The 24,035-nt window shown below is 45.4% G+C and overlaps 1 protein-coding gene across 1 annotated transcript in view; it reads right to left on the bottom strand.

Moving 5' to 3' along the window:
- NSG2 (neuronal vesicle trafficking associated 2) overlaps positions 1-24,035 on the bottom strand; it is a 63,046-nt gene that overhangs the window by 38,076 nt on the left and 935 nt on the right. Inside the window, exons 2-3 of the mRNA XM_032158656.2 lie at positions 23,756-23,906; positions 6,699-6,782 (exon numbers count right to left, since the gene is read on the bottom strand). Of these exons, the coding sequence (XP_032014547.1) occupies positions 6,699-6,782; positions 23,756-23,884 (213 nt within the window). The 5' untranslated portion in view covers positions 23,885-23,906. The remainder of the gene's footprint in view (positions 1-6,698; positions 6,783-23,755; positions 23,907-24,035) is intronic.

Genomic DNA, 24,035 nt, shown 5'->3' with positions numbered 1-24,035 from the left:
CCCACTGCAGCTTCTCTCCACTGGATGTGCTCTAGGTCTGGACTGCAGGCATTCCCAGGATCCTTCCCAAGTGCCTGCACACCCTCCAGTCTGAGCTGGCCCTGGCCAGAGCCTAATGAGGCAGATTCTCTGAATGCTGGATCAGGGTGTGGGGTCAGGGATGCTCCTGAGACCATCCCAAGAGACAGGGCCCACAATGCAACACACCCAAAGCCCGCTCCATGTCAGGCCAGTGCTGGGAACTGGAAACACAGAGACGCACCAGACATCTCCCTGCCCTCCAGGGATCAGAAGCTAGAGGGGGCTGCAGGTGCGGGATAGGCCAGGCAGAGGACAGTGGGAAAGGACGCCTCATGAGCCTACAGAGCCCAGAGGAGGCCCCAAGTCCAGCTAGAGGATCAGGAAGGGGTCCCAGAGTTGCTGACTCCAGGAAGAGCACAGCTGAGAAGCTGCACAGAATGTTTCTTGTCTGATCCACACATTTGTTAGCTCCTTCAGGGCAGGGGTTTTGTTTTATCCATTTTTGTATCTCCCAGCAACAGGCATTGAGCCCAGGCCAGAACCAATATTAATAATGACAAAGAAGAAACGGGAAGGAGACCAAGAAGGATGGAAAGAAGGCAGGAAGGTCACAGCTTGGCCAGGACAATGGCAGGGTGACATCAAGTTGTGGCAGAGAGAATGGGATATGGAGCCATGAAGCCAGGTTCTTGCTTTGTTCTGACATTTCCTGGCTATGTGACCTTGGGAAAATCACCTCACTTCTCTGAGCATCAGTTTCCTCATCTGTAAAATGGGGATAATAAAAGTACCTACTTCCCAAGATTGTTGTTAGGCTGAAAAGTAGATATAAAAGCATATTTAAGACATTATTATTATTCATCTTATAACTGAAGTACTAAAAAATAGCCTACAAAAAAAATGACCAGACTGGGCGTGATGGCTCACACCTGTAATCCCAGAACTTTGGGAGGCCGAGGCAGGAGGATCGCTTGAGGCCAGGAGTTCAAGACCAGCCTGAGCAACAAAGTGAGACCCTATCTCTACCAAAAAAAGAAAAACCTTTTTAAATTAGCCGAGCATGGTGGCATGTGCCTATAGTCCCAGCTGTTCAGGACGCTAAGGTGGGAGGATCACTTGAGCCTGGGAGGTCAAGGCTGCAGTGAGCCACCATCATGCCAGTGCACTCCAGTCTTGGTGACAAAGTAAGACCTTGCCTCAAAAAAAAAAAAAAAAAAAAAAATGGCCTACCCTTACCAACAAGCAAACATGTGCCTCCAGGAATTACTGTGGGAAGCCAGAGACCACCCATGAATCCTGACAATGAACTGGCTACCCCTTGAAATGTTCCTCCAGGTTCTCCCAGTCACATTCCCAGGGAGAAAAGCCTGCAAAGAGATGCCTAGAGCCCAACCAACAAACAAAATCCAGCTAATTAGACAGGAAGCTAAGAACACAAGAGGAAGAAAAAGGATATGAATAGGAAGAAAAGAAAATGATAATTTATTAAGCACCTAGAGTGCACCAAAGACAGACTATTCATTATTATTGTCTGATTTTATTAATGAAAAATTGGGAGCTTGGGAGTGAAGAGATTTTTCCCAAGGTCATGAAGCTAAGATATGGCAAAGCCAAGATCTAAGATGCCCAGGCGAGCCTAGCCTCAAGCCCAGGTGTACCCCTGGAGGATAGCTGTGCCTCTCCACAGCTTAGCACCAATGACTTCCAAATCCAAACTCAGCTCCAACTCACAGACGAGCCTGGAAACAACCAGGCCTGGCAGCATAGCTAGATGCATAAGCACCTCCCAGAGCCTCAGTACCCTCCTCAGCACCAGCATCTTCCATAGCACCAACAACCTTCAGAGCACCAGTAACCTTTAGAGCACCAGCACTCTCCTTGGCACCAGCTCCCTCCATAGCACCAGGATCACCATGACACAAGCACCCTCCACAGTACCAAGATCACCATGACACCAGCACCCTCCACAGCACCAGGGTCACCATGATGCCAGCACCCTCCACAGCACCTCCATAGCACCAACACCTTCCACAGCACCAGCCCCCTCCCTAGCACCAGGATCACCATGACACCAGCACCTTCCACAGCACCAGGATCACCATGACACCAGCACTCTCCATAGCACCAGGATCACCAAGACACCAGCACCCTCCATAGTACTAGCACCTTCCACAGCACCGGGATTCCCATGACACCAGCACCTTCCACAGCACCAGCACCTTCCATAGCACCAGGATTCCCATGACACCAGCACCTTCCACAGCACCAGCACCTTCCATAGCACCAGGATCACCATGACACCAGAACCTATATAGCACCAGCACCTTCCACAGCACCAGGATCACCATGACACCAGCACCCCCAACATGACACTAGCACCTTCCACATCACCAGGATCCCATGACACAAACACCCACCACAGTGCCAGCACCATCCATAGCAAAATCAGTTTTAGAGAACCTCTTGCTCTCAGATTAAGAAAGAAGGAGGGTTTTTTTCTCTGCATGTTCCCATTTTCTCACATAACCCTGATGAAAATATTTCAAGTCTGTGGCCCTTTATAATGACTGCAGGGCCTCCTTAGTTTCAGAAATGACAAAAATTCCAGGCAATTCTTTCAGCTCATCTTTCTCTATTCATCTCTCCCCACCCTGCTCCCTTCTTTTCTCTCTCACAGTATAATTGCCATGAACTGCTTTCCCCAGGTTAATTTTGAAATTCAAATCACAAGCTGTCCCAGATCCATGAAGGGATTGGAATGAGGGGGGGTGCACCTTTGCAGTTCCCAAGTTTCCCTCAGCCTCTGGCAATATATCTGCAGGGTGACCCAGTGCCTGTGTAATAGCACCAAGCTCTCTACCTGGAAATTCCCTGACTCCAGCCCTAGTTCTCCAGTGGAAATCTCCATCCTGAGCTCCAAACCTGTTAGTTCCAAGGGTGGCCAGACCACCTGTCCTTCCTCTCCCCACCCATGGTCTCCAGGCACCTCACACTCAGGGCATCCCCCCAGCTCCCTACCTCAGTGGCAGGTAGACAAGCCAAACACCAAAGAGTCCCCCAATGCCCTTCCTCCAACCAGGAGCAAGTCCTGTAAATTCCACCTCCATAACAGCTCCTCCCTGGATCATGAGCCCCAGCCAGCTGACTCAGCTCAGACCTTCGGACTCTTCTTAATTACCTCCACGCCTCCTCCCTAGCCTCCCTGCATCCACCTCTGCACCTGCAGGTGCATCCTTCACGGGGCTCAGAAGGAGCTCTCTTTAAGAAAGTGAAAAACCAGGCTAATTAATGCTTGCAGCTTTACATAAGCACAAGAGAATCTGCTCCATTCCTCCCATTTTGTTTCAAGTGCAGGTCCCCCTCTGCCCATGCCTGACAGGGCTGACAGAGGGCTGCCCCTGAACCACAAAGCCCTTCTTTCCTGACCCCCAGGACTAACTGAGTCAAACTGCTTGGGGATGGAGAACTTCTACAGGCCCTGGTCCCTGACCCAGCACCCCTTTTTCTCTTAGCTGACTCTGTTCTACCCAGCAGTTACCTACTGCAGGCATCATGGCTGAGCAGAGAGGCTGCCAGGCCCTGGCTCTGCATTCTGGCTCTGCCACTTGCTGGTGGGTAAGCGTGTTATGTCACCTCTCGGAGCCATAGGGGATTATATCAATCTCTCACGTAGATATGAAAAAATAGCCACATCACCAAAAGTTGTCAAAGAAGACAAAAAAAAAATAGCCCTACATCACTGCTAATAACACAGCCATCAACAGCATTTTAATATTAATACATTTATTTCCATATTGTTGTTCCTCTGTATTTGTAATTTTTCATAGCTCCAATCCTAGAAAGCATACAATCTTAATCTCTACTTTACTCACTCAACATTCTCTCTTTAAGTATTTGCCCAAATTATTGCACTTCATAGCCATCATTTCAAATGACTGCTGGATAAAGGATAATTTCATTAAAAACTCTTAACACTCTGCTTTTTTTTAAAAAGCACATTTAAAAAATAATTCTCATTTTTGTCTGATTATTAAAATAATTAAGTGCACATTGCACAAAATTTGGAAAGCATAGAGAAGCAAAAATTAGATGAAAGTATCTCATAAACAATTTAGAGAAAACTACTCTCTGAGGAAAAAAAGGTAATTCTGAAGAAACTGTAAAGTAGTTCATCATATGGATGTGTTCTCATTTATGAAATCACAAGAAAGTTGTTGAAAGTCTAGTTTCCAATACTTTAATTTTATAGATAGTACTGCAGTAAACATTCTTACATGCGAACCTGGGAATATTTCTTGTGATCTCTTGCCAGGAAGGCAGGTCAACTTGACCCCATGGCCTGGTGCACCAAGATACCCCAGGCCTCTCCTGCAAGCTCTGTGCTCATTCATGCAGGTACCTGCTTATTCCTGCAAGTACTTGTACGCAGCTGGGTCTTGGTCCACTTTCACTGGGCCTGTGCTGTGTGGCAGACACTGAAAGTACAATAAAAAAGTAAGACCAGCCACTGCTCTTCAAGAGGAGGGTGGCATCTAGGGAAGTTCCACATTCCAGGGGATGCACACAGAGGGACCACACTCCTCCCCTGGGCCACATACTCAGCTGCTTCAGTATTGATTTAGCAGGGAGAAAAATAGTCAAAGACAAACAAACCCACATGTTTCTCCCTGCATACACTTCAATTCCCAGATAACCAACCACGAGTCATGTTCACTTTCAAAGCTCCCAGTCATAGTTGACATAAACTAGCCGGGCGCGGTGGCTCACGCTTGTAATCCCAGCACTTTGGGAGGCCGAGGCGGGCGGATCACGAGGTCAGGAGATCGAGACCACGGTGAAACCCCGTCTCTACTAAAAATACAAAAAATAAGCCAGGCGTGGTGGCGGGCGCCTGTAGTCCCAGCTACTCGGAGAGGCTGAGGCAGGAGAATGGCGTGAACCTGGGAGATGAAGCTTGCAGTGAGCCGAGACTGCGCCACTGCACTCCAACCTGGGCGACAGAGCGAGACTCCGTCTCAAAAAAAAAAAAAAAAAAAAAAAGGCTACTATTGCGCACTTATCTTGTACAGATCCAAGTGCTTTGCATGTACTTTGTACTTCATTGTCATAGCAACCCTACTATTATCTCCATTTGATAAGTAAGGCTTGGTGACTCGCTTGTGGTCACACAGCTAGGACAAGGTGGAACCAAGGCTCAAGCCCAGCCAGGCTGCTGCATCGTCCATCCACAGGACCACTTGTTCTACTGCCTCCAGGGCTGATTGTTTGCCTCCTAAATACTTTAGATCTGCCTGCATCTCTCCACCCACTGGCCACCCTTATCTGATCTGCCACCGTTTTTTGTGTGTTTTTTCACTTGAATGACTGCAGTAGCCTAATAGTGCCCCCCAATCCCCTTTCATCCACCACACTCCATTAGCCATGTAAAAGCCAGCATACTTTTTCTAAAACCCAAATTTAGTCATGTCCCTTCTCTTCCTGAAGTCCTTCAAAGGCTTCCTGTTGCTTTTAGTATTAAACCCTAAATGCCTTCATACAGCCTTCAATGCTTGGAACTGTCTGCCCTCCGCCCACTTCTGCCTCATCCGTGTCTGCTCCCCGCACCCTCCTAGAGCCCGGCCTCACTGTCCTTATTTCTTTTTTTTTTCTTTTCTTTTCTTTTTTGAGACGGAGTCTCGCTCTGTCATCTAGGCTGGAGGGCAGTGGTGCGATCTTGGCTCACTGCAAGCTCTGCCTCCCTGGTTCATGTCATTCTCCTGCCTCAGCCTCCCGAGTAGCTGGGATTACAGGCACCCGCCGCTACGCCCAGCTAATTTTTTGTATTTTTAGTAGAGAAGGGGTTTCACTGTGTTAGCCAGGATGGTCTCGATCTCCTGACCTCATGATCCTCCTGACTCAGCCTCCCAAAGTGTTGGGATTACAGGCGTGAGCCACCGTGCCCGGCCCTCACTGTCCTTATTTCAATTCAGGGTTTCTATTTCTGTTTCTATTCAAGGTTGGGACTAGCCTCCTTCCCGCCTCAGGGCCTTTGCACAAGCTGCACTCTCTTCAGCTGCCAGCACCTTGTACCTTTTTCGTACCCGCTTCCCCACCCACCTCAGCTCCTAAGTGACTTCCTCGGGGCATTCTCTGGGGTTCCTCTTTCACCCTCACAGAGAATGCTTTGTGGCTCCTTGATGCAATTCATCAGAGCTAGCAACATATTCCCCAGTGCTCCTCGCGGACCCTCCACCAAGAAATAGGAAGCCAACCATTAGGGTTTCACCACCAAGAAGCCAGCTTTTCTTCCCCACTGCCTTTGTTTTTCTCATGTTTGTTGCAACGAAGGACTAAAATGTGAGTCACTTACTGCATTTCCATCACATTTCCTGGAGATTGTGATGAAAAAGCAGGAAGAAGGGAACAGGAGAAAGGAGAAGGAATAGAGGAGGCATTTATCAATTATGAGATTTATCAGAACATTCCAGAGTACAAGAGAATATGATAGACCTCAGAGGCAGAGTTCTTGTTATTAGATTAAACTCAGTGGCCAGACTGTATGGCTTCAAGAAATCGTCCAGAAATAGCCTGCGTCATTTCCCCACCCACAGCAGTACTTGCTCCAAGCATGAGATGTGCTGAGCTGGCTGGAGCCAACCTCTCCTTTACTCTTTCTATTACACCATCAAGAAACTGACCGTAAATTCAGCGATTTTCGGCACCCGGAACTTCCCTTTGTTCTTCTGTTCCGGCTGATACTCCGTTCTTGTCTTCACAATCACCTGAAAGATTCAACCAGTGTGTTAGCATGCATGGAGACTTGAAACATTTTCCTTCCTTTTATTTTAGTAACCAGAATTTATTACACATGACATAAAGATCAAAAAAAAAAGAACCCCCCTCAAACACACATAAGAGAAAATTCAAATTACTCATAATATTTCCCCATTCCAACAGAGACAACCCTAGGTAACAATTTTGATTACCCTTTTTAGATATTTATATAGACTTATATATGTACATATTGTTATATATTTACTATTTGTGAAAACATATTTTATGAGATGAATTCATACTTTATAGTTTATAACCTGCTTTTATCACACAATGCTATATTTTTCTCCAATTTTCCAATGTAAACAAATATATGATTTTATTTTGCCTTTTGGCATAGTATAACATTTCACTGCATGTGTGTACTGCAACTGATCTAATTAAACTTTAATTGTTATACGTTTAGGTTGCCTCCACAGTTTTGGTTATATAAACAAGTTATGGGATTGTTTGTAACTCAAAGGATAAATGGAGGGGATGGAGGGGATAAATACCCCATTCTCCATGATGTACTTCACATTGCATGCCTGTATCAAAATATCTCCTGCAGCCCGAAAATATATATACCTACTATGTACCCACAAAAATTAAATAAATAAATATGTAAATAAATAAAATAAAATAAAATAGAAAGTTATGATGAAGATTCTGTTTCTAAGCCTTTGCACACACACTTAATTCCGATTTGATTTGGGGACTTGTGAGAAGAAAAATATAAAGTTCTGTTGAATCTGTTGTATCGTCTTATTTTTCTAAAGTCTGAATATTTTTGCAGAGGTGGTTAACATCCTATCAAGATATAATGTCAACCTGACAAGACATTTATGTAACTCCATCCCACTGTGCAGGCAAAGTGAAAGAAAAAGAAACCTGACAGATAATCAATAACTATTGCCAAGTGCTGCAGTGCCATGAGGAACACAGAAGCTGTCTAAGCCTCAGGGTCTCATCTGTAAAATAGAGACAAATAATTCTAATCATATCCCTATTTCGTAAGGTTGCTTTGAGAGTTAAGTGAGATGATAATGAGCAATATTTTTGAACCATTTATTATGTGCCAGAACTAGATCAAGCACTTCATATGCCTTACCTACCTATCACTACTATTTCCATTCTCCTAACAAAGAAACTCAAGCTCAGAGATGCTAAGTCACTTGTCCAGGGTCACACAGCTAAAATGAAGTAATCTTCTAACCATGATCACTCCTACTTCCCATTATGGCTCAAATTAACAGAATTTTCACTGAAAATGCCCACCAACTTTCCCTGGAGACAACAGTCAAGCATATTAACTAGAGCAAGAATTCTTCTATGAAGAATGTCCTTTAACATCTGTGAGGCATGCCATAGACTCAATGCAGCTCAAAAAGGAAGGGATAGGGACGGCACTACCATACATGGAACATCTACCAGGTGGTACCTAAACCCAGCTAATCTATGGCTGGACTTATGGGGATTAAGGAGGCCCTGGACCCCAGCCCATCAGCACCCCACCCTCTCTTACCTCTAGAACCCATTTCCGGATGGAAATTCTGCTGTTGTATCCCGCCCTCTTTGCAGTCTGTTCCTCCAAACAACAAAAAGAGAGCCCCTGGCTTCCTTAAACAGGGAAGCGACACAGCCAAACATGGATGAGAGCTTACAGGGGGTGGGGCAGAAGGATGCTCTGTTATTTTTATTTTCTTCCTACCCCCTAGGCCAAAGAATAGGAAAACAGAAGCTCTTGTACCACAGATAAGAAAAATAATTCTCATACTTTGTGCATTTACTACGTAGAAGGCATTGAGCATTTGACATGCCTTACCTCACTTAATTCTACACTATAAAGCAGATACCAATATTGTCAATATTGTAGGGGAGTGTACAAGTGTGGGCTGAGTTCAAATCCTGGCTCCAGCACTTACTAGCTAGTGACCTTGAGTGAGTTGATGAAGCCCTTCTGTGTCTTGATTTTCTTATCTATAAAATGGGGAAATCACCATGACCACCTCATTGGATTGTTGGGAGGCATAAATGAGTTGATGCAAGTTAGACATTCAGAACATTAATCCAACAACATCTGGGTGCTATCACATTTTCTTCCATAGATATCTGAGGCAGCTGTAGAGTGGAGCCTTGCACCTGTCAGGCTTCAGGGTCACCCCACCTAGACTATCAAGAGCAACACAAGGACTTCTCAGAAACATGGGCATTCAAGAATGCCCCCAACTTCCCTGCCTAAAAAAAAAAAAGTTTGGGAGCCGGGCGCAGTGGCTCCCGCCTGTAATCCCAGCACTTTGGGAGGCCGAGGCTGGTGGATTATGGGGTCAAGAGATCAAGACCACCCTGGCCAACATGGTGAAACCCCATCTCTACTAAAAATTTAAAAAATTAGCTAGGCATGGTGGCACGTGCCTGTAATCTCAGCTACTCAGGAGGCTGAGGCAGGAGAATCGCTTGAACCCAGGAAACAGAGGTTGCAGTGAGCCGAGATTGTGCCACTGCACTCCAGCCTGGTGACAGAGCGATACTCCGTCTCAAAAAAAGAAAAAAAAGAGTTTTGGAAGATGAATAGAAGTTTCCTGGGTGGACAAAACAAGGGAAGACAGTCTCTGCAAAGTGAACCACAGAGCCAAAGAAACAAAAGTGTGAAATAGCATGTGATCTACAAGGACTCACTTTGCTGGCATGTGAACTGCAAGGCGAATGCGAGAGTCGGAAGCCAATGTAAACAAAAGAGCAAATGGTAAAGCTCCTAGGCTAGTTCACAGCATTCTGGGATGGACCAAATGAAAGAACATACCTGCAGGTGCTTTGTGAACTGAAAGGATATTCTACAAATTCCAGTTATTAGAAATATTTTAGACATCACTAGATCAACTATCAGATTATGAAGTGGTACAGAAAAATTAGATGTCTGATTATTTCTCTTAATCCACGACTTTAGAAATATTCACAAACTTGGATTTACAATTTTAATTTTATCTCCCCATGCATGTGTGTGTATATATATGTGTGTTTGTGTGTGTAATATATACATATAACATATCTATTAATATATATAATACATGTATTTATTGGTCAGCATGAGCCACAAGCCTTGGGGTAATAATTGCTTTTTGTAGTAGGCAGCATTCTAATTTGGCTCCAAAGATTCCTGCCCCATGGTGTTCATGTGCTGTATAATTTCCTCCCTTTAGAATGTGGGCTGGACCTGTGGTTATGATGGGCTAGTCCCTCCCATGATTACATTGTGCTATGTAAAACTCCAGGGTAACAGACTGGAAAGAGATTCTCCACTGACTTTGAAGAATTAAACTGACATGCTGAAAGACAGCCATGCAGCTAGTACCTGAGGGCAACCCTCAACCAAGAGCCAACAAGAAAACCAGGACCTCAGTTCTCCAACCACAAGGAACTGAAAGCTGTCGACAGCCTCAATGAGCTTGAAAGAAGATCCCAAGTGTCAGTGGGAATGCAGCCTGGCCAACACCTTGATTTCAGGCTCATGAGACCCTGTGCAGAGAAGCCAGCTAGCCTATGGCTGGACTTCTGACCTACGAAAACTGTGAAATAATAAGTTTGTGGGTTTTAAGCCACTTAATTTTTGGTAATTTGTCACACAGCAATTGAAAACTAGTCCACCTTCCCACATTGCCAAGTCTATTTCAATCATGTCTTGGCTTAATCCCTCCCTTTCTAGATCCACAGTCCTCTGACTGATCTTGAGAATCTTCACATCAAATGTTGGATACAAACTTAGAGACTAGTAAATTTTTTTAAAAAAATATCAAGAAGTACTTGCTTCTTAGTCTTTCTCGCTCCCTCTCTATAAACATCCTTCCCAGAGCTTTTGAAAAAGCTGAAAACCATTTCCATTCTGTGTAAACTTGAAAGACCCCATATTCTAACCAACATGTTGAGGCAGGAGACAGAAATGAAAAATATTACTGTCAGAACAAGACCATGAATAATCATTACAGGCAATATCATTTTTATTCTCATAATAATAAATATTTTGAGGTTGCTTCTCTAGCATCCATCTCCTTCTTCAACCAAAAGCTCTATGATATTCCTTTTGGGAAACCACCCCTGCCTCACTGTGTGGCAGCCATGTGGTTCAGTGGGATTGACCACTTCCTTAGTGACAGTGATGGTCCCTAGTGAAGTCGAGCCAATCAGGGCCTACCATCCTATTGATCACACAATTTGATTGACTCGGACATGGGCATGTTACCCAATTTGGACCAATGAGCTATGAGGTAGTATTGACTAGTGTCTTGATGAAAGAAGCCTTATAGGTCTTCATGAGTGATTCTTCCTCTGGATGGTATGGTGAAGACTTTAGTCCTGGAATTGTTGCCACCTTGATGGGAATCAGGAGAAGAACAAAGCCAGCACACAAAGAAGGGCACAGCCAAGAGGAACCCAGAGAAATGGAGCTGGGTCCAGATGACATCCTACCCTGGGATTGCACCTTGCCTGAAGTTAGACCTACTCTAGGATCCACAGTTATAGGAGCAAATACCTACTCTTTGAGCCTTAATCCAATTTTGGCTGGGTTTTCTGTTACTTGAAACTAAAAGCTTTCTATCTGATACACATCTTCCAAGAAAACCCAAGAAAATGAACCGAAAAGTGATTAGGATTTAGTAAGGTAGCCAAATACTAAATAAGTAAACCAAAATCAATAGATTTCTTAGGTGTAAGCAAAAAGTCAGCTCAAAAACATAATGGGTCCACCAAAAGATACAAGAACATTCATAGCAGCTTTTTTCCTGATAGCCCCAAACTGGGAACATCTCAAATGTACACTAATAGGAGAATGGATAAATTGTGGTTTACTCAGAAAATGGAATGCCTCACCGCTATACTACATATACACTGATGAATTTCATAGACATTACAGTGAACAAAAGAAATTAGACACCAAGAGGTTTTTATATACTGCGTGATGTCATTTACATCAACTTCAAGTATACATATAATAATTTATATGTATAATATATTTACATAAAAATATACCACTCACCATTTGCAGTCATGGGGTTAGAGGGTAGTGAAGTAAGGCAGAGTTGGGGCCATAACCCTCTCTTCAAATCCATGTCCTGCTTTGCTCTGAACCCTTATGAAATGCTACTTAGGCTCTGAGTGACTTTCTAATGAAAACAGTCCCTTTAGCTTCAGGTCCTCACTCCTCAAACCACAAAGTTCAAATACAGGCCAAGAGACAGGCGGGTACCTGACACCATGTGAGTCCTCAGTCATCTGCTCTTTTCTTTAGCTAAGCCACATTTTCTCCAAAAGCAACTCAGGCTGCTACACAATATTTTGTCTTTACCCGAGGAAGTGTTAGCTCTTTGGAACTCCATCTCCATTTCAAAAGGTCTTGGCCTGTTTGCCTGGAACAAATGGACAGTGCTCTGCCTTCATCTTCTTTGACCTCTCAGTCATTTTTGACAAGCTTGTTGTCTCTCTCCTCCTTGAAAGGTTCTCCACCCTTGGGCCCATGGCAGCCTCTCTCTTGGTTCTGTTGCTGGCTCACCCAGCAGCCCTCCTCAGTCTCCACTCCAGGCTCCTCCTCTTTCTGCTGATCTCTCAGTGTTGGGATTTCTCAAAGTCAGCTCATGACCACTCTTCTTTCCACTACCAGCCCCCTCTGCATGTTCTCACTCCCATCACTTCCAAGTTCATTGTTTTTTCTGTTTGTTTGTTTGTTTTTTACAGAGTCTTGCTCTGCTGCCCAGGCTGGAGTACAGTGGCATGATCTCAGCTCACTGCAACCTCTACCTTTTGGGTTCAAGAAATTCTCCTGTCTCAGCCTCCTGAGTAGCTTGGACTACAGGCATGTGCCACCACACCTGGCTAATCAAGTTCATTGTTTATCCTCATGACTCCCAAATACGTACTTCCACTCAGATATCACTCAACACTCAGATGACCCCACTGGACATTCGCCCTTGACCGTCCTGCCCCAGCCACCTCACTATCAACATCTTCATGCCATGTAATCCCCAACTTAGAAGATAACAGCAGCATTGTCCAAAACACTGTTTATGTCAAATCAAACACAGAATCTCTCATGATTCCTCCCTTCCCTTTAGTCTCAAAATTCCTTCCCTTATTCCACCCATTCCAGCTCCAGCTTCCTCAAAAATTTCCCTTAAATCAACCCACTCATCCAGTTGTGCGGCCTCCACCCCAACACAGGACATGGTCATCTCTCTTTGGACCTTTGCCCTGGCCAGCTTCCTTGTTTCCAAACCCAGGGGAAAGATCCCTCTAGATCAAGGGAGAGACAATACCAGTAAACCTTCAGAAGACATCTGGGAGGCCAGCACCTGAGGCAACTACAGAGAAGCAGTTTTAAGTGGCCAGGGAACAGGATGGGTGAGGTGAGTAGGTGACAGGGAGGAAGCTAGAGAGGCACACACAGGCTCCGAATGCCAGGCTAGGCACCTTGAAGATTAATGTGAGGGCAGTGAAGAGCTAAGGAATGATTATAAATGAGAAAATAGCCTTGCAGATATGCATTTCAGGCACAAGAGAGGCCTCTGGCCACAGTGAAGGTACACTGCATGGGGACCGGCAGAGAGCAGGGAAAATACAACCCTACAAAGTCACTACAACCAGCCAGCTAGAGGCCTTTCATAAAGCTTCGTGTTTTGTTCCTGTGGAGTAGAGCCAGAAACATTTCCCTTCCATAAATGATAAAGTCACAGTTCCTTTTTTTTAGTACTCTGAAAGGGAAAGCAATAAGAAATGTTAGCCAATCGTTATTAATTGTACCCTGGAGGAATCAGCTTGCATAGGCAAAGAGCAAGAGAGGAGAAAAATAAATTTGCAAAGAAAGCCTCTCTTCTAGACATTCTTCTTTTTCCCTCAGTTAAAAGAAAATGGAGCAAAACAGAGCCCTGAGCACCTTGGTCTATCAGCAGAAACGAGAGAAGAAAAGTAGAGAGGGGAGGGGCAAAATTCCTCCCACTCTTTTTATTCTTAAAAGTGGGGTTTTATAGATATTTGGAAAAATGAAACTCTAGGTTTTCAAATACGATTGTGGATTTGGGCAAAGCAATAACTTTGTTTTCTTTCCATATTTACACATTGGATCCCCGTTGTCCTGTCAGCTGCTAATATGAAGAACATAATTTAATATAATTGGCATTGTGAAAACGGGATAAATTATTCATCCCTAAAGGACCCCTTGTCTGGATATAATTCCCATTTCACTGGCAAGGCCAGATAATACATGGTGGTTCAGACGGTGCAAAGTACAGATCATAAAAATTTAAAATACTACTTCCCAGGATTATCAATAATGAAGAGGTTCCCACATGGAGAGGTCCCAGGATTGGCAGGAACAATAAATAAAAGTGCAGAAGTGCTGACAAGGAGCAAGATTGTATTTTTATGAGCTGGACTTGCACAGTCCAAAAATAGATCTAAGCTATACCCATCATCCCTGGAGCAAAGAGACAGGTTCAGAGCCAGGACAATGAATGGCTGGCACTGGGTCCCCACTGTGAGCCAGGCACAGTGCCGGGTGCCCTGCTGATGTGGACTCATTCAATTCTCATAATTCTCCTGACAGCATTCTCTCCAAGCCTCAGTCCTCTCCTTCAAAATCATTATTATTATTCCCATTTTTCAGATGAGGAAATTTGGCCTCTGAGAGTTCAGTCGCTTGCCTGTGATCAAATGACTGGCCTCGGGTTGAGTTAGATTCAAACTCAAGAATATCATAGTCTTTCCTATTGATCATGGTTTTGGGTTTTTTGTAAAGGTACCCACTACATGCCTGGCACTGTGCCAAACTACATCCTATATCTCAGCAAATCTTCTCAATCATTCTATGAGGTAAAGGTAATTATTCCCATTTTACAGATAAGGACCCTGAGTCCCAGAGAGCAGAAATGACTTCATAACTTCACATGGCCACTAGGAGGCAGAGCCCAGACTTGAACCTAAGCTCAGTTCCAAGTGCCACCGAACACTTGAACTCTGATCCTGGGGAATCAAGACATAATAGGGAGGCCATAAAAACTGTGGAATGAATCAGTGAACAAATAAATCCCATTTCTAAAGAGAGAGGGTGAAGTTGCCCAGATGGGGCCTGCATCCTTAGTTGGGAACTTCCCCCATTTGCACCTCTCGCTCCTCACTCCACACTCCCTCTTTGGATTCGAGTTTTTTCCTGGGCCCTTGAAGGTTGGTATTGGGCCCTGAACACAGGGTAAAATGTCAGTGCTCAAAAGACTTTAGTGGCAGTGTTGTCCAACCTCATCAATTCACAAATAGGGAGACTGAGGCACAGAGTGGGAAAGGGATTTGCCACAGGTCACATAGTAAGACTGAATTGGAAGCAGGTCTCTAGTATGAATGCCAACTCTCAGTCCGGAGCTCTTTCCATGGAATAAACTTTGTTTTTCTTGCTGGGCCTTGCTTTGCTTTCTCAGAGGCAGTAAAAAAGTTGGTCTCAAATGAACTATCTGCCTCAATAAGTCTATAACTCCCCACTTCTTTTTTTTTTTTTTTTTTTTTTTGAGACAGAGTCTCACTCTGCTGCCCAGGCTGGAGTGCAGTGGCCCGATATCTCCGCTCACTGCAAGCTCCACCTCCCGGGTTCACACCATTCTCCTGCCTCAGCCTCCCGAGTAGCTGGGACTATAGGCACCTGCCACCACGCCTGGCTAATTTTTTGTATTTTTTTTAGTAGAGATGGGGTTTCACTGTGTTAGCCAGGATGGTCTCGATCTCCCGACCTTGTGATCCACCCACCTCAGCCTCCCAAAGTGCTGGGATTACAGGCGTGAGCCACCATGCCCAGCCAACTCCCCACTTCTATGGCAATGCATAGCACGGGGCAAGATGAGGTACTCTCCACGGGATCCTCTACGGGGGACTTCCAGCTCCTGCTCTGAACAGAAGCAAGCTGCCTAGGCTGGAATCATTACAGTGGAGCCCATAGCTCTGCCACCTGGGTCTTCCACAGTCCAGAGGCCCAGGCCATGTCACTGTTCACTTCTCCTTGCTGCCTGGGGTAGCCCTATGACCTCCGGAAACAGGGAACCTGATTCTGGAACTAAATAGAGAATGTTAAGAACAACAACAATAATAATTACACTGTTGCATGAAGCATCTACTATGTACTAGGCACTATGATAAACATTTGCTATGTATTTTCCTCATTTTATCTTTACAACAATCCTTAGAGAAAGATACTAGTGTCATGAGGAAACAGAGGGTCAGAGTGGTTAATAAACTTGCCCAGGGTCACAGTGCAAGTAGGTGGAGTTAGGATTTGAATTTAAACTGTGCTATTCTGACACCTCCCTGTACAGACAAAGACACTGGCTTCACAGTGATCTCCCTGTGTGTCAAAGTGAACAAGTTACATCCATTCCCTGAGACCACTCACCATCCGTGAAATGGGGGTGATTTTTTTTTAATAGAAAATCTGAGGCCAGGTGTAGTGGCTCACATCTGTAATCCCAGCACTTTGGGAGGCCAAGGCAGGAGGATCAGTTGAGGCCAGAAGTTTGAGACTAGCCTGGGCAACAAGGCCCCGTCTATTAAATGTCTTTAAAAATCAGCCTGGGTGTGGTAGCATGTGCCTGTAGTCCCAGCTACTTAGGGGACTGAGGCAGGAGGATTGCTTGAGCCCAGGAGTTCGCGACTGCGGGGAGCTATGTACAATCACACCACTACACTCCAGCTTCAGGATGACAGAGAGACCCTGTCTCTAAAAACAGATGAATAAAATGTGATGCATTCTTATGGTAAAAACAAAAAAAGATGAAAAGTATAGAATAAAATTCTTCAAATGGAACACACCTACCCCAATTCCCATTTCCCAAACATTTAACAGTTCTCTGTGTGTCCTTCCAAAACTATCTTATGAATTACAAGAATAAAACATGCTCACACTGTATGTGTTTCCCCACATGGGATCACTCCACACCATTCTCTTTAAAGCTGCTTGGACGAAGCAGCGTGTCTGTTATATCTTTCCACGCTGGCGCATGGAGATCAGCCTCATTCTCAAAACCTCTGCTTAGGATTCCGCATGCATGCGCCAGAGCTCAGTTAACCAGGCCCTTCTCAGGGAACAGTCCAAGTTGTTCCCAGTTCTTTCCAATATATAGTGGCCTTTGCATACTTGAAATATATACCCATAGGGTAACTTCCTACCAGTGAAAAGCATACCAGTCAAATGCTATCCACAGTTTACATTGTACAGACAATGTCAAAATATCCTCTGAAAAACACTGCATCACATTACATAACCAACAAGAGCGAACTGAGGACAAGTTTGCCCCAGTGTTGTCAACATGAGGAAATATCCTTTTTTTGTGTGTGCCAATTTGGTAGGTAAAAAAGTATATTTGGTTTAAAATTGTGTTTTTAAATTATAAGGCTTTTTTTATGTTTATTGATCATTACCTATTTGCTGGATCTGCCTAGTCAGAGATGTTGTCCCAATTTGAGATGATTTATAATTCATCTCTTGAGATTCTCTGAAGAACCAGGGGGCTCTAGGGCCTGGAGCCTGCAGGGATGTGCATTTCTGTTGTTCCCTGGGGAAAGCCTACATTTCTCATATCTTGTGTCTTGGAGAGAAAAAGAAACCCGGCGGAAAGCCCAGGGAGAGGCCCAGAAGGCACACAGGCCTCAGTGACAGCCATAGGTCCCCTTTCAGGCCTCCCCTGCAGAGCATCATCAGGCCCCACATCATCCCACACCCACCTGTGAAACCCCATCCTTCTCAGCATGCTCCAATTCTGCAGTCTTCTTCTAAACCTATCATCTTCAAGAGACATATTCTGGATGTCCAGTGAAAGAAAGGAAACTCTATCTGTGCTCTCCCTCAGTATGCCTTGCACTGAGCTGGGCCCATTAGACAACTGTCACACTGTTTCCCTCACCGGCACCCTCTGAGGTAGATATTATTGCCTGTTTTAGGGCTGAACAAACTCAAAGCCCAGAGATGCTAAGCAATGTGCCTAAAGCTACACAGTAAGTAAATAGCTTAGCTGAGATTTGAACCCAGGTCTCTAGGACTATGAAGTGCATGTGGCTTACTGTGCAAAATTTAAAGCATGCCATACATTAGTCATTAGTTTCTAAATATCTGTGTTCCTCTCCTCCCGCAAACAGGTAAGTGACCTCCTCCAAGATGCATAAAGACTTAATAATCAATAGAAAGAAAAGAAGCGTTTGCCCAGAGCGCAGCATCAGACTTGCCGATTACAGTTCCCCTGTGGCTCTGCCAAGGTGGCTTGTGCCTGTCTATGGTTTGCTTTCTGCAGACCTGCCACCCTTCCCAGCACACCTGCATGCAGATCTTGGCTGCATTGTTTTCCTTTGGTGCACCCTAGGACAGCCTTCCACCTGTCTGAGCCTGTTTCTGCACCTGTAAAATGGGTATCATGGTAGCAACGTCACAGGGGTTGTGGGGACACCTGGGTTATTGTGGCTACTTAGATGAACCAAAGGCAGCAAAGCACCAAAGGCATGTCCTGAAATTTGATGTCTGCAAACTAATGTTCCAGCTTCTCAGGAGCTTGCTCCCATGGCCTGGAGAAAGCCACCTAGATTTGAGTCTATTTCCTCAGCTACCAAGCAAAGAAATTGAGTCCAGTTTTAAGCTAGGCAAGAGAGGGGATCAGCCAGTAATTTCCACTGCCCACTGCATGCCAGGCCTAAGGCTACCGAGATGACACAGCCTCAGGTCTAGCTGGGGCCTCAGGTCTAGTGGGCAATGGAGCAGAGAAAGCAAATTCTCCTCCCAATCAACCTGGTACCACATCTAAATACCACTAGCCTCCCCACTCCACTGCCACTGCCCCACTACCCTCTCTTCCCTGAATGTAGCAGTGGCCTTCTAACTGGTGTCAGACCTCCCATTCCTTTCTTCTACTCCCATATTGGGGGTGCTTCAGGCAACCCAGTCACCCCTGTTTTGGGGGACACTAATCTGGTGCTGCATGGAGGACTGATTAGATAGAAAGAAGTAGAGGAGGTCAGAAGACCAGGCATGAGACTGAGCCTGTCCCTTGTCCCTAGGGTGGCTCACAGCAACGAGGGCAATCTTCCAAAATCAAACTCTGACCCTGTGACTCTCCTGCTTTAAATATCTTTCAAAAAAAACAAACAAACCAGGACCCACATAAACTGGTGCCCACCCCACCTCATCTCTTAAGTCTCTCCCCACCATTTGACATCACCAGCCAATGTGGCCCCCGATCGTTCCTCCACCCTCCTCAGGGCTCAGTTAGGCCTGCTGCCTGACCACCCTGTCATTATAATTAGGTCCCCTATATGTCTTATCTCTCCTTACATTACAACACCTTGTTCTTTCCTTAATAGCCCTTCTCACAATTTGCATCTATATGCTTTTATGTGTATGATGGATTGTTTGAAGTCTCTCTTTCTCATTGGACTGGAAGCTCCATGAAAGCAGTGGCCAATGCTGTCTTTTCATTGCTGTGTATCTATGGCCTAGCACAGTGCCTGGCTCACAAAGGGTACCCCTACAAGACTTGCTGGATGGATGGATGGGTGGATGATGAACGGATGGGTAGATGGATGGATGGATTGGTGGATGGATGGATAGATGGACGATGAATGAATGAATAGGTACAACTACAGCTATACTTATCAGTGGTCGAGGAAGGCATTCAGGAGAGGTCTGTCTCAACTGGGTTTAGAAAGATTAATACTGACATCCTACAAGCAAAGGAGCCAGAAGGGCATTCTGGGCAGAAGGAATGGCATGTTCATGGAGGTGAAGGCATGGAACATCCTGGGGAGTGTGCGAGACTCTAGGGCAGGGTTTCCCAACCTTGGCGCTGTTGACATTTGGGGCAGGATAATTCTTCCCAGGGGCAGGACTGGGGGACTTGGGTGTCCTGTACATTGTAGGATATTCAGCACCGTTCCTGGCCTCCACCCATAAAATGCCAGTAGAATCCTCCCTCTAGTTGTGACAATGAAAAATGTCTCCAGACATTGCTAACTGCCCCCCAGGGAGACAGAACCGCCCCCGTGGAGCACTGCTGCTGCAGGTAGGACTGGCACGCTGATATTCGAGGCACAACGTGGGAGTGAAAGGAAGGGAGGCCAGCAGGCCAGATGGTGAAAGAGCTGGAGTGGCAAGGTCAAGATTCAGGGATGGGATGTTGTGGGGTGAGGAGATGCAGAAGGTTTCCATGGGAGAAGGACCAAGGCACAGCCCTGGGGAGGCTTGGGGGCAGTGTGGAGGCTTGGGGACAGTGAGTTGCATGAAAGGGAGAAGAGGCAGGAGGCAACTCAGGAGCCTGGTGCTCCTCCCTGAGGCAGACACCAGTCTCTCCAGCACCAGGCAGGGAGAGAGCACTGGGGCCTCTGGTGTTCTGTCTGGGGGACCAGTCCAGGTCCCTTCCAGGTCCAGGAGCCTGCCAGGGGGAGGGCTTAAGGGGCAGCCACAGATGAGGAAGCCCAGAGTTTGAGGAAGCACTCTCCCAGAATGAGAGACTTCTTACTGAAAGCAGTGCAATGCAGAAAAAAAAGTTGGAACATCAAGTACACTGAGGTTCCAACCCTAGCCCTTCCACTGTTCATCTGTAAAGTTTAGGCGGGCCATTATATTGTCCTGAGCCTCAGTTTCCTCATCAGTGAAATGGTTACACTGAGATCCGCCTCACAAGGCTGCTGGGAAGATTAACTGAAATAACCTGAATGCCCTGCATAGTCCCCTCCCTAGCCTGGAACAAGTCTTCAGACACGTTCCACAAGAGGACTCCAGCTAGCCTCCAGAAGCTGTTCTCTTGAAATTCAGATTTCATACTACAAAGGATACTTAGAATACTGATTTTCAGTATTACAAGCATACTCCCTATTTTACATTTTCAAAAAGAAAAGCCATGATCTGATATTGGGGTCAAATATCCTTCTTTCTGATAACCATCTTAGCTTCAAATACTCACCATCTGACTGGAGCCTAACCAAAGGGCTGACAGCTGACAGCTGTGTCAGGGCTCACTCTGCCTCCTCTACAAAAGTCCTGTGAGGTGAGTCCCAAAATTAGCGTCCCCATTCTACACACTAGAAGACTGATGCTGAGGCAACTTAAGAAACTACCCTCCAAGTTCTTAGCCAAAGCAGGCTGGTAAGAGTTGGAGTGGGATTTGAACCCACCTAAAGAGGTGGCTTCAGAGTCCTTGCTGGTCATCTGGACACTATTCTAAGCATTTAGAGGACCTTTGGCTTCTTGAGCAAAATTTACTTTTAACACATCTGTTCTCATGTCAGGGAAAAAATGTAATTACTCTTGTAAAGATTCTAAAATCTAAATACTAGCACAGAAAACTGATAATACAATTCCCCACTCAGAGAAGACAGACCTAAGAGAGGGGAATGGAGTGCACTGTGGGTCAGTGGCTGAGCTCAAGCCACAGACCACACCTGGGGACTCCCAGCCTGGCTCACTCTTCATTCCTGCTGAGGTGGAAGGTTCTGGAACAGCACTGCCTGGACTTTACATCCAGGATGCTTTCCCAGCTAGGTGCTGTGGGGAGCTACTTTACCACTCTATGTCTGAGATTCTGTAAAATTCAGACCAAAGTAGTGACTCCCTCACTGGGGCCTATTAACTCCTGAGAAGAAGAAAGAAAATTGCATGCATGTGTGAGTGATTGTGTGTGTGTGTGTGTATGTGTGTGCACGTGCATGCGCACATATAGCTTAGAATTTAGGAAGCACCTGAAAAATGGTGATGCTATTCTCTTGTAGTTTTTTTTTACCAGGCACTTTACATATGATGCCACATCTAACTTTGTTCTGACCATTATGAGGTAGGTGTGATCCTCCCCATATCACAAAACAGGAAACTGAGGCTGCCCTGGTGAAAGACTGTGTGATGACAATCAGAGTGTTAAACTGGGTCCCCTGGATCTTTCAGGATAATTGGCTTCACGCTGCACGCATGCAGGCCCACTATGAGAGATAATGCATCATCCTTCAGGCTTTAGGACAGCTTCTGGTATACCTGGACTGCATAGTCAGTGGTTATCAGACCTGCCTCCTCTCTCAAGGAAAGAATAAAGCCCTAGGAGGTGGGTGGGAGAGTAAGGGGAGACAGAGACCATGATAATCTCTAGATGACCTGCAGGCATGTAGAAGGCTAGGGGAGAGATGACCTCACCACAATCCCCTTTCTTTTCACACCTCTTAAAGACATGCAGATCTACAAGGCTATAGCTGTTGGCCTCACAAAGCCCCAAGAGAATATCCTTCCCTTCTCCTACCCAACTTCTACTTATATCTGGGTTCAAGCTCCAACATTTCTACTTACTCCTTCTGTGAGCTTGGATAACTCACCAAATTTTCATCTATAAATATGAATGAGTAATCCCTGACTCCCAGGGTTAATGCACACCTAAAACAATGGTCCTCAACTTTGGCTGCATGCAGGAGCCACCTGGGAGATTTCATTCATATTAATACCTGGGTCTCACTCTCAGAGACTCTGATACAATTGTTCTGGGTCATGGCCTAGAAAGCAGGAGTTTCAAAATCTCCCCAGGTGATTCTAATATGCAGTTCAAAACCAAGAAGCTCTGATATACATGCAGCACATACTCTACTAATACTGCCCCTTCTCATCTCTTTAGTGTTAGTTGCCTGTTCAGAATTTATCTTTAAAGCCTTTACCAGTTCCTTAGGATGGCTCTTAAGAATTCTCTCTGTCTGCCACCCCACCCCTGCACGTTCTCCTATTGACAATCTCTGCACTTTCAAAACAAATGATTCAACCCCTGGCCAATCAGCAGCCCCTTTATCTAGCTTTGGCTCCTCTTCTGTTGGCTGGTTGAAGCCAATTGGTTAAGACACACAATGCCCTCCTGCAGATGCCAATGGGAAATCAAATAGATGGAATGATCCATTGTTCACTCTTCAGCCAGGGAACTCCATCATTGGCCTCCAAGTCTCTCCCTTACCGTGTACAAAAGCTCACATAATAAAACCCCAGGTTGTCTCAGGTGGACCTGAAATGATACTATTTCTCCTTTCTGTGTCCATAACCCCCACCCCACCTTTGTGTGAATGCCCACCTCCATTCTTCATGGACTACTCCCATGTCAGGAGATGTGCCATCAGCCAGTCACTCATTTCCAGCCACGCCTCCCCAAAAGACACTCTCCTGCAGTCATGCTGCTCCCCTAAAGCTCTCCATGCTTTGCATATGTGTGCCCTTTGCCTTAAAAATGCCTTCCCTTCCCCACTCCATGGTCTGCCAGGAAGGGTTTTTACTCACCTTTAAAAGCCCAATTCAAATGCTCTCCTCTGCAGTTTGCCTAACCTGTCCTCTCAGTCCCATTCCCAAACCCTCTCCACCCCAATAGAATTTAGTTGTTTCCACCTGTGCACCCTCACAATCTTTGTAATGCTCAGGTGTAACATTTACCAGGATGAATTAGATTAATCTGTCATACTAGAAAAGGATTTTGTAATTTTGTCTTTTTATAACCAACTCCCAATATAGGGACAGGGCCTTAGCAGGTACAAACTGAATGCTTGTTGGAGTGAATCCAATCCTCTGTCCTGAAATCTATACCTGTCAATTTTTGAAAGACCTTCCCAAAATAATCAAGATGAATTTTCTGTCACCATCTAGAAGCTTATTAGTATTCACCAGCTGTAAGAAAACTTTAACAATGAAAGACCAATTTGCTTGCCCATTTATGCAGATATGAACAAAAAATGAATAAACACTTACCATAAATCCGAAATAACACAAGAGATGTCTTGGCTCTGGAAGGAGTAACTACATTTTACAAGAAAGGGAGCACATTTGGCAGATAAGGGAATGAAAGGATTTGGGGGGTGGAATTTTTTGCTGCTTTATTTTCTGAGATGGGGGGAGCCTGGGGGCTGATGAGAGCAAGAGGACCTGCTTTACCTTTTCTGGAGCAGGCAGCTGTAAGTGATTAACCTCCAAGGGAGTGATGAGAGGGACGGTCTGGAAGCCATCCTCAACTGAAGGCGGCTTGGTTCCCTTCTCGCTGGGGTTACTGTTCAGCTTCACCATCCTTACGCCTTTCTTCCCAGACCTAAGGCAAGCAGTGGGATTCTGGTTACAGCAGGAGGTGAGGCAGAAAGAGAGGGCTGAAGACAGAGAAAATAGCACTGTCCTCAACAGCTCCACTCAAGTGGCTTTCAATCTAGTGATCAGTCATTGA

This window comes from Hylobates moloch, unplaced genomic scaffold (genome assembly GCF_009828535.3).
Source record: "Hylobates moloch isolate HMO894 unplaced genomic scaffold, HMol_V3 SCAFFOLD_6, whole genome shotgun sequence".
NCBI classification, from domain to species: Eukaryota; Metazoa; Chordata; class Mammalia; order Primates; family Hylobatidae; genus Hylobates; species Hylobates moloch.
Note: the sequence above shows the minus strand (reverse complement) of the source record. Positions and strands in the feature narration are given on the sequence as shown.